At 43.5% G+C, this 11,761-nt stretch overlaps 1 protein-coding gene across 1 annotated transcript in view; it reads right to left on the minus strand.

Moving 5' to 3' along the window:
- The window catches only part of Sgk1 (serum/glucocorticoid regulated kinase 1), a 6,517-nt gene extending 6,039 nt beyond the window's left edge, over positions 1 to 478 (minus strand). The window contains exon 1 of the mRNA XM_013026852.1: positions 45 to 478. Coding sequence (XP_012882306.1) covers positions 45 to 162 — 118 coding nt within the window. The 5' untranslated portion in view covers positions 163 to 478. The remainder of the gene's footprint in view (positions 1 to 44) is intronic.
- Between the last annotated feature and the right edge of the window lie 11,283 nt (positions 479 to 11,761).

Genomic DNA, 11,761 nt, shown 5'->3' on the forward strand with positions numbered 1-11,761 from the left:
CGGGAGCCGAGCGAGTGCCGCGGCGGGCGGGCGGCCGCGCTTACCCAGTCCGCTCAGGAGGACGGACTCGCTCCTTTTCTGCGCCTCGGCCCGCTTCTTGTGGCGGGGCCGGAGCAGGGACTCGAGCCGAGCCCGGGCCAGCGCGCCCTGCATCTCCCCCATGGCTCCGCGGACCTGGGGCGCGCGACGGGCGGGCGAGGGCGACGGGCGAGCGCGGAGCGCGGCGCTTCCCTGAAGGAGCCGCCGTGACTCAAGCCGGGCTCGATTTCCTGCCCCGGGTCCCAAAACAAACAAATGGCCCGGGTGCACGGCCGAGCCGCTTCCGAAAACGCCTTTTTTGTGCTTTTGGCCAAAACCAAGCAAAGCTGAAAAGTCCCAGAACTTAAGGGGGGGGGGGGGGGGGGGGAGTGAGAGGTCAGGAATGTGGAGGGGAGGGGGCGGAAGTGAATTAAGTCTGCCCCAAGAAGGGGGGGGTACAATCTGCATTTCACTTCTTTTTCCACCCCTGAAGTAATCTCTGAGAACATTCTGTCCGTTCCGCGGGTAATTTTTTCCCCCTTCCATTTTAATCCCTGCCATGCCAAGAACACGTGAGAAGCTGGAGTTGGGGGGGCACTGGTTTGGCTCAAGAGTGAGCGGCCTGGAGTGACCCTGGCATCGTCGATTGCTTTTTGGGGGGGGTATGTGATCCTTTCCCCCCTAGCTCACATCGCATTGGCTTAATTAAAATCCGTTTGATTGTCCCCCATCTTCCCCACCCCTCCTGTGGTGTATCTCACGAGGGATCCAAGTTTTCGCCTCGATCTTTCTCCAAAGTTCACAAAGACGGTGTAACCAAGGAACTCCTGAAAGATTAGCCATGCCCCCCGCCAAGCCGGTGGCTGCGAGAAGCCGGGGCGCCGCCGTCTGTTTGGCGGCGCGGGGACGTGCGCCAGCGCTGGCCGGGAAGCCGGCGACCCAGCACCGACACTGGGGCCAGGGAGGGCTGGGAAGAGATGACTTACAAGTTACCACTATTTGCAAAGCCAGTACCTGGCGCTAGCTGGTGCTGTCTGCGGCGCCTGCCCTGCCGTGACCCCTTACTGTCAAGGGCTACGGCATATTAGAGCTGACTTGCTCCCAAATACCAGCTGTCGAACCAGGAATAGCACGCCAGCGCGCTTTGCCTTTGGTCCTGGGCAGGGGTAGTAGCTTTGCAGACACAGCCACCTCGTTTGCCCTAATAGGATCTGTAGTCTCAGCTGCTTTTTGACTTGCTCAGTTATGATAGCCAAAGACAGGGAGAAGGGGGCCTGCATATGCTCTCGCCTGGAGACCCACTGGCAAATCGTGTGTTAGCATCCACGATATTATAAAAGGCACTTGTTGTTGCCCGAAGTGAACGCTCCAACCTCATGCAAGGTATCTGCACCATGCCCATTCCCCTGTGCATGGAATCTTTGGAGATGACCACTAGTAATTGCCAGTGTGCACCCACTCCCCATACCCCACCATCCAAACAGCCTAGGCCAACCCCAGCCTTGCGTCCTGTAAGACAACCAGATTTGCTCAGTCTGACCAGGAACCTCCCCGGAGATTCTTGCTTATTTATTTTAAAACATTAGGAAACTTTTCTGACTGGGTTTAGTGACCCAAGCCTGTAATCCCAGCACTTGGGAGGAGGAGGTAAGAAGATTGTGAATTGAGGCCAGCCTGGGCTGCACAGTGGCACTGTCTTATTAAAAAGAAAGAGAATAGAAGAAAAAAGAAATAAAGTTCTAGGAGATTCCCCCTAGGGGCTATTTCTTGTGCCTTCTCCATGCCAAGCGACTCCAAATCCTCTGTGCCATCCTGTTTTTTTTTTAACCCCCCCCCAGCTTTAGTACTTAAAGCACAAACCTTTCCAGGGGGATCTTAGAGCCTTCTCTTTCATTCTTCAGGTTGCCCAGGATATGAAGATTGTGATGGGGGGGGCGAGGGTGGATCTGGAGGGACAGCTGGAGAAACCTATAGCAGTTGTGTCTCTCTGCTAAGGGCTGTCAGTTCTGAGAGCCCAGCCAGAGGTGCTATCCCTGTTCTGTGAGGAACCTCACTCTATATAAGGGGAGTTTACATACAGGAAGGGTGCAAGTTGCAAAGTTCAACACTGGGCCATGTATTCCCTCCTTGCAACATCATCTAGAAAATTACTGTCCTCTGTGTCCTGGGTTTATGACACCTCCCAGCCGAGACTCACCAGAAAGGGAACTTAACTGAGGATCATCACAAACGGGTTCAGGAAAAAAAAAATCACTCAAAAAATATAAAACAGGGTTTACTTTCTCCAAGTCGCCCCAGGCTCCCCCAGTGGAGACAAAGAGGGAATTTGAGTTGCAGGGCTCTGAGAGGACTAGGAAAAGGGACAACCATGTATTTGCAGCTGGAACAGCAAAGCCACCAGTCTGCTGTGCTCTCCCTCCACCACCCCCACCCCTACCCCCAACCCGAGTGCTCAACCTCGCCGGGAGACGGAGGATCTGCGAAACTTATCATTTCAGGGAGAGAAGCAAGTTGTTGAGACTGGCTTGGCTTCCAACCGGATACCTGATGGGTGGAGCAGGCGCCCCCTGTTCAGTCCCAGCAACCTACTAAGACTTCCGAACAGGAAGGTGACACACGGCTGCGGGGGTGGCCGGGGAGGGGGGAGGCGAAGGAACGGTGGGCGACCGCCTTTCAACGCGGCGCAGGCTTTCGGTCGCCCGGTGGCCGCTATTCAAAAGCTTGATCTGCTCTTCCTTCCTGTCGCCAGCCTCTTTCTTTGGTCCACAGTCTGTTCTCCTACCGGCCGGGAGCCGGCCCCTTCCTTCTTCCCTCTTCCTCCCTAGTGAAGACGCCTGGAAACCGAGCTGGTGGTGCCTGCAAGCTAGAGGGCGGTGGAGCTCTCCGGGTGGATCACCCCAGAACGATGGACTTCCTCCCCCACCCCCTTCTCTGCTGCAGCTGAACCCGTCCCAGAGAAATGCCCTGAGACGCCGGGTGCAGCTGGAAGAACATCTAGAAGGTTCGGCTAATGGCTAATTACCCACCCTCTCCCCCAATCCAGTCTTCTCACATAGGATGCAGAAAACTGCAACCCAAACTCCTGAATGCAAATGGTTCTCACCCACTTGTAAACTTTGCACAGAGACAAAAAACCCCACATTTTTTCCAGTGCATGCATAGTTTAATAATTCAAAGAATCGCTTTTTGGTACTCTATTTTATTTCTTTTTAGTGACTGACTATACCTATTGAAACTGGAGTTTTACTGCAAATTGACTTTTTGCTATTCAATTTAAAGGCTCACAAATCGCTATCAAAATATTAGAGAGGTGTGTGTGTGTGTGTGTTTGATGATTAACTGGAGGCAAGAGTCTCATGGAATTTCCTGCTGAGGCTAGTTTTGAACCAAGATCCTCAGATCGCAGCCTCTGGAATAGCTAGGATTACAGGTGTGAGCCGCCCACAGCTGGCAGACAATTTAAAGTAATAATAATAAAGGCTTAGCCAAATCCACTCTCGTACAGATTAAATATGTCAGCTGTGTGGGTCTTGATTACTGACTATGATATAAAATCTTGCCTTGATAACAGGGTAATCTCATTATTTTGCATTGCTCAAAATGTTTAATTTGGGCAACGTACTGTGCAGTTTATAGATTCCCATATTTATTTTTATTTTTTTGGGGGGTCCAGTCGTGGGGCCTGAACTCTGGGCCTGGGTGCTGTCCCTCAGCTCTTCAGCTCAAGGCTAGCGCTCTACCACTTGAGCCACAGCACCACTTCCGGCTTTTTTCTTTGTGCTTATGTGGTGCTGAGGAATCGAACCCAGGGCCTCAAGCATGCAAGGCAAGCGCTCTACCACTGAGCCACCTTCCCAGCCCCTCCCATATTTTTATTTATTGTTTGATGCATATAGAAAACTTTACTTGGAGCATCCTCATAGATGCTCTGCACATAGAAATGACAAAAAACATAATTATTACTTTAAAGAGCAAGTGAATGAATCAGCTTGTGTTGGAAGCTGCCAGCAAATGCATGTATATATATATATGTATATATATATGCATATATATCAGTCATCAAACACAAAATGATGACAAATGGGTTTATTCATGATTGCTGTTATGGACAAGTAATCAGCAATGTGTGTAATTTAAATATCTATTTATAGAAGCAAGTTCTGTAGTAACGATCCTGGTGCATATTCATAAATGTCAAAAATGACATTCATGAAAAATGTGTTGATAACTAAGAGGAACACATTACCCATAATAATGGAGTAAAGAGTTATTAAAACTTAGAAAACTTTTGCTTTATTTATTGTGAAACAATTTTCCCCTAAGTAAAGATGGTAACTCTAATATTCTAGACCCATCCTTTCTAGAAAGAGGAAGACACAGGAAAGTTGATGGGAGTGAGAGGTAAAGTTTTGTAGCAGCTAGTTGTGTGTGCCTGTGTGCATGTGTGTGTATGTGTGTGCATGTGTGTGTGTGTTTGTGTGTGTGTGTTGGACATGGAGCTTGAACTCAGGGCTGGGAGCTGTCCCTGAGCTTTTCTGCTCAGGGCTAGCAGACTTCTACTTGCTCAGAGTTCCACTTCTGGCTTTGTGGTTGTGGTGACTAATTGGAGATAAGAATCTCATGGAGGTGGGGCACTGGTGGGTCATGCCTGTAATCCTAGCTACTCAGGAGGCTGGGATCTGAGGATCGCACTTCAAAGCAAGCCTGAGCAGGAAAGTCCATGATACTCTGATCTCCAATAAACGACCAGAAAACCAGAAGTGGTGCTGTGGCTCCAGTGGTAGAGTACTCACCTTGAGTTGAACAGCTGAGGGACAGTACCTAGGCCCAGAGTTTAAGCCCCATGACCGATAAAAAACAAACACACAAAAACATACTTTTTTACCTGGCTTCGAACTGCAATCCTCAGATCTCAGCTTCCTGAGTAGCTAATAATACAGGCATTCAGCTGTAGCAGGTTTTTAAATGTTAATCTAGGAAGACTGTAGAGGAAGCCAGCAGAATCACTTAACTTGGAGGAATGATAGCAAAAAATCAGCACTTCTGTGATTGGTTGGAAACTCAGCCTGTCCCCATCTTTGCAACGTTGACAACACAAAATTAGTATAATACAAATGAAAACAAAAACACAGCCATCAACTAAGATATGATAAAGAAGGGTGGTAGGGTGTACTATCTCTATGAGAGCTTTGTCTGTGGTTCTCAGGGTTTATAACTGGTACATAGTGAACAGTGAGTTTTCTATATGATTATGAACTCTTACACAAAGGTCTGGATAGAAGAGAAAGTTGGAAAATCCTTTAAGTCCAAATTCATGCTATCTGTGATTTTCCATATTCAAGGGGACTATGACCTTACTGGCCATATTATTAACATAGCTTTATGTTTAGTCATTTACAACTGAAAGGTCATTTGTCAACTTCTAGAAAGTACTTTGCAAGGATAACTTGCCAACACCAAGGCATGCAGCAGGTCAGAGCACACTGGATCCTCATTTTCTTTGCCTTGCTTTGCCGCCTCTTCCTTTACCTTCCTAGGGTGAGGCTACCCATTCAATCACATACCGTAGGCTGTGGAGCCCAGCCTCTGAAGGAAGCTGTAACCTTTTTGCAGGCTGAACCCCTCTTGAGACATATATAATGAGAGTTGGAACTGACCTGTAGACAGTATAAAGGGTTCTCTTTTACCACTCCGGCTTTTCTTGCAAAGTGCTAGAAATGAATAAGGAGCCTGGATTTCTGGTGAACATCTTTTGTCAAACTGAAGGGAAACTTGAAAGGTTTAATTTGCTCACTATAAACTTCTCCCCAAGTCTCTCCCTTTCTGATCCTATAATTGATCTAGAAAGAAGCCTCAGAAGCTCAGGCCACCCATAAAGATTGTTTCCCGGAAATCCTACCTACAAATTTCCGCAACAAAAGAAGACACTTGGCATAGTGACCAGCCGTGGGAAAAACAGCCACAGGGGTGGTTGGCAGATTGATTGGCATTGTTGTAATATACATCAGTTTAGTGAGCTTCCTTTTGACATTCAACCCTGAATGCTAGCTACTTAACTTTTTATGCCACATGCACAGACAGCTCAGGAACAGCAATACCAGGCTGTGAAGAGCTCTTTTGTCATATGCCTGTCTATCTTAACCACCCCTACCCTACAATGCAGCACATCGACAAAACAGAATACCTCAGACAACATAAAGGACTCCACTGAATCAAAATAATACACGGAGTGGTGAGTACAGAATTTACACAGCACGAACCATTTAATCCACTGCACCTGTGTCCCTAGGCCTGAAAAGTTTGTCTACATTGTTCTTTGACTTCCTTCTTAGCCATTGTCTTCCCCTATAAACACCTCCCCCCCTCCTCCCACAGTCCAAAGGTCCTGAATGTGCAGTTTCAAAGAACTGAATGCCAAGATAACAGATAATACTTATTTGCCAAGTGTTTGAAGTATGGGTTTCTGTGGAGGGCAAGAAATTGTTTTTGGTGGATGGGAGACAATAGGATGCAAATCCAGGCCTGTGGAGAGGGTGGGGTCAGAAAGAAGGTCAGAGAAGGCCAGAGAAGGCCAGTGGGTGCCTAAGAAGCTTTTCTAGGTCATTCAGCTTAATCTTCAGGAAAGAGAAGAGGAACAAGCTGAAGCTGATTCTGGCCTCCGTTATTTTTAATCTTTCAAATCTCCAAGAAGCGTGTCTTTTCTAGCAGGCATTGTGCTGAATCCTGGGTTCACGCAGAAGTGCTTGCATGAAAGGAGGAAATGGTCTCTATTTTGATAAATTGAAGAGAACTTTACCCCAAAGCATAGATAAACTCATAGCCATTGCTACTTTTCTTTCCCCAAGGCCTAGCTGTGCTTTAGTGTCATTAAAACATAAACTTATGTTTTGTATCTCAGATATCTCATAGTTCTATGATGTCTGGGCAAATATAAACCAATGGAGTAGAAATTCTAGAGGCCCAGAACTGCCTCACTGGCTTCCTATAATAACGCTCCACACTCAGGTCATCCTGTGTAACTCATGTCCCCCAACCACCTGCCGGGCATTGCAGCCTTTGTGTTCTAAACTATTTAACTCTCTGGCTGCTTATAGACCTTGAATTCCTTGAAAGCCAAGAAGCAAAAGTCATGTGTTTCACCCACCCACCATTCTCCATCAGCTTCCTGTCTTATCTCTCCAACATCTACTTTCCCTCTTGCTTTCCAAGCTGGATCCATGGTGAACTCTCTTTTCTTCCAGCAGAGTGCTGGGCAAAAAAAGTAGACAATGCATTTCATTCCTATACATGTCCTCATTCTCTCTTTCCCAGCAACCTCAGCTCCACAGAATGGGTTGCATCTCTGAATTTCCATTTCCCCAACACTTGTGTCTACATTCGAGCTGTTTTCATTGCACTGTGGCTCTTGCCTTTCCGAACCAGGAGAAAAAGAATCAGGGGAATTTCCAGGAAAACTTGATTTCTCAGTCAATGTGTCTCAGCATTTAGAATTTATTATGTAGTTTTGGCCAAGTATTTAACTTCTGTAAGTAATCATAGGGTTAACACCTGTTTCATGAGTCCCATGAGTGACTAGAAGGCTCAGATGAGATTAGGAATGGGAAAACAATTTGACAACTCAAGTATGCTATGTAATTTAATACCCACAAGACCAGAACAATCTAACTATTAATATGAAGAGTTTCTCTAAGAAACAAAAATTTAATCAGAGCTGTTGAAAAGGGAAGGTCAAAACTGTATTTTATTTAAACAAATACAATATACATGTTATGAGGGGAAATATTCCAAGAACATTTTTCTCTGTTTTTCCTTTGATTTATTGTTGCATTCGCTGTTAAACTAAAATTGCTCTGAGGTAGTCTTCACAACTTGAATTCTTACCTGAAGATTTACAACCGAACTTAGAGTGATTTAGGAGTACTGTATGAATTTTTGTGACAAGTAGATGTGATACAACCAATCATATTAGCCACACTTCAACCAAACATATCAACAACACTTTGGCCAATCATATCAGCAGCCATCCTGTAGCCAGTCACAGGTATTTGATTAAATCATGGCCTAATAAGGCAAACGGGACCGTAAACCAATCAAGCTATCATTACAAATGGAAGAGCATCTGTACACTGAAAAAATAGCGGGGGAAAGATACCTGAAAGGTTGAAAAAAGAAAAAGAAAAAAAGGAGAAAAAGAGAGATCGAGTAAAAGCTCTTTTATCTAAATGACTAGGCAATGGCAATCTAATATTATCTCTAGCCCGAGCATTTTAGGGCCAGCACGCATGTGTTTTCCGGAAGCTTCTTCATCTGTGTCTGGGACCCTAGACAAGGGGATGAGCTTCATGGCTCTGGGAGAAACTCATCATCTTTACTATAGATCCAGTAAAATATAAAACAGCAACTGCAACACTAAAAAGGAGTATATTCTTTCAACCCATGGTAAATCCTAGGTAAATGTCATCCAGCGTTTTAAATAACTCAATTCTGTCTCCAAGTAAAGAAGAACTAATGAATTGCTCGCTGATTACATGCTACACGATCCAAAGTAAGTTTATTGCATTTTCTTCCATAACTCTCACAAACCTCTATGATCTATTATCACTATCCCATTCATGCAGACATAGAAATGAAAGCACTGAGGAGCTAACTAGCTTGCCCAAAGCCACAGCTATTGACATTTGTGACAGACTCAGGGGTGGTGCTCAGGAGTTCACCACATTCATCATAACAGATTGTGCAGTCAGGGGTGGGGGTGGGGGTGCGGACAAGCTTTCTCTGTGTTCCACGTGTGACCTGTTGGTCGACCGGCTTCCCTGTGAATTCACTTCACTGAAGGAGATGCAGTTCAGGACACTGAGAAGGATGCTGTCCATGTGTTTGAAGAAGGAGCCAATAGATACCAAGTTTGATTTTGAAATGTTTGTTTTGGAGAAGTAGGGAACTTAGAAAACAGTATAGGAGAAATAGAGTGGATCTCTGTCCTTCTGGTGGATAGTCTTGGATAAGACCTTCAAAATGGACCTCCTTCTACCTTAATTTTTGGGAAAGAATTGTTGCCTTTTTCCCCCCCACATGCATTTGATTATGCATGCATCATATACAAAGGACTCCACTGACAATAATATTCTGGACATTATTTTAGCCAGTAGTGGTAAATAGTTAAGGAATTGGTACTCCTGAGATATGAGCATAAAGGTTAAAAGTCGTTAAGAGGGAGAGGGATAATATGACCATGGTACATTATATGCATATATGGAAATAATCACAATGAAAACTTTCTACAATTAACGTACAACTGATTAAGAAAAAGGAAAAAAAGCTGAAAGATAAAGAAGGAAAAAGAAAAAGAGAGAGAGAGAGAGAGAGAGAGATATGACTAGGCAATGTCTGTATAATGTTATCTCCAGCAATACCCTGGTCTTTTTAAGTTGAGATTCTTTTTCTAATCTCTCCTCTTTGCACCATGGTGTTAGGTTTGTATTTGGTATGGGATACCTTGACTCTGGAGGGAGGCTTTTCATTTGGTAGTGTAAAAAAGTCATGATAAGTGACTCCGATTGGGTTAATCAATCAAGAATATCATCAGCTGCTGCTATGATTGAGTTATCCTTGATCAAATCTGAACATCTACAAAAGACAAATTGTCTGAGTGACTGTTGCTAGTAGGAAGATTTTCCCAGCAGAGCATCCATAAATGGTCCCAACAGGTGAAACCAGGGCCTTGTGCATGGTAAGCAAACAGTCCATCACTGAGCTGTGCTTCCAGTCCCTAGAAAAGCACATGAATGTTTCTTAGGAAATCAATCTTCACATTGCCTTTTTATGCTTTATGAAGAGATTAGTCAGAAGATAACAAGTGAAAGAAAATTTCAGTTCTTAGGATTATAATTCTATCCTTTCCAAGGACTGCCTTCAATTCTGGTCTTATTTAATGGCATTATATGATTTTGGAGTTCTTCACTGGTTGTAAGATGACTTAATTATTATTGAACTTAGCCACTGGTTTTAAACTAATGACCTATGTAGATGAGGTCAAGCTCTTCAACAATTTTTCCAACCACGGCTGTCACTCTATCACTTGAGGCATAACTCCAGCCTGACTTAAAGGATTTGTATGTATTATTAAGTTGTCTAAAGTATCAAGAAGTAAAATATCCCAAGAAAACCCTGGCTACTATGAATCAGATGGAAAAATTCTTTGTAAGCAGATCATGTTTACTGCTTATCATATTTTTCTTGTTTGGTAGGTAATATCATACTTTGGAAGAGCTCTTGTTAATACGCACAAATATAAGAGTGCTTTACTTTTTCAGAAAAAAAATCTAAAAATTGTTTTCTTTACTATACAGTTTTATATAATGAACTCAGGGTACTTATATTAATTTAAGAATCTAATTGTATATGTTCTCTGAAATACCAAAATCTTTGTGTAGTCCATATGCTTTCAAACTAAATAATTTTATTTCTAAACTTGATATATAAATGAATTCTGCTATTAAATACATATAGATATGACATTTTCCAGTGATTCCTAAGTTGTAAGAAATTTGGATGCCATCTTAAAATGCAATAAATTATTTAAAAAATATAAAGAAACAATATGTAATCCTGAAACACAAGGATTTTTCTTCTCTCAAATTTGATTCTTGCTATTTAGGTATTTTGTTTGTTTGTTTTGTTTCATTTTTCCTTTGGGTCGTGAGGCTTAAACTCAGGGCCTGGGTGATGCCCTGGGGCCTGTTTGTGCTCAAGGTTAGCACTCTACCACTTCCGCACAGCACCATTTGCAGCTTTTTCTGAGTAGTTTACTGGCAATAGAGTTTCATGGACTTTTCTGCCTGGTTGGCTTCAAACCATGATCAGCAGATCTCAGCCTCCTGAGTAGCTAGGATTACAGGCATAAACCACCTGTTCCTGGCTCTATTTAAGTTTTGTTTGAAAGAAGTATAGACAGTTTGAAAACTTTAAGCCTAGAACTATCTCATTAATAGAAGACTTGAGGGAAAAGTCCAGGAAGAATACGGAGAATCTGCCCAGCTACACTGCTAGCCTTTGAAAGAAATCTTATGGTTTAGCCACTTTATTGTCTGACTTCCTTTCAGCAAAGGACATTGTCTATGTTGCCATACGGTACTAGGTTAAAACACACATTTGAAAGTGTAAGGAAGCTCATCCGGCCTTGAAATTCTAATTTAGAGGATATCACAGGCCACAGCAGGATCAGCAATCGAAAACAAAGGTGTGTAAAAACAACTCAGGTTTCAAAGTCCAACAAACAAAGGCAACAGAAAAAAGCCTGAACTTGTGCAGCCTGTTTGCTTATTATCTGAGCAAATGCTGGGGATGCCTGAGACCAAACCCAAGGAACAAAAATGAGGGGTAAACTTTCTCTATCCTCCCATGTTTGTGACATGATAAACAAAAGCTACCTTTAATGTATAATTGTAAAAAAAGAGTTTTTTTATGACTTAAAAAAAGCATTTACCAATACCAGCAGATAGTGACTAAACACTCAATCCAACCAGTTTTAGAGTAAGTTCATCCTAAGAAATTCTTCGGTTCTTAAATATGTCTTTATTAACTTCTGTTCTATCAAGAAAGTTGAACTGGTATCCATTAGCATTGAATTGTATTTAAACAGAACAGTAAGAGATATACCTTGGATGAAATGAACGAAATATATTCTGATGATGGCAGAGTGAATAGAAGTATTCCATCAATGAAACAATTTTTCCTCCCATAG

Source organism: Dipodomys ordii, unplaced genomic scaffold, assembly GCF_000151885.1.
Source record: "Dipodomys ordii isolate 6190 unplaced genomic scaffold, Dord_2.0 Scaffold97, whole genome shotgun sequence".
Lineage (NCBI taxonomy): Eukaryota > Metazoa > Chordata > Mammalia > Rodentia > Heteromyidae > Dipodomys > Dipodomys ordii.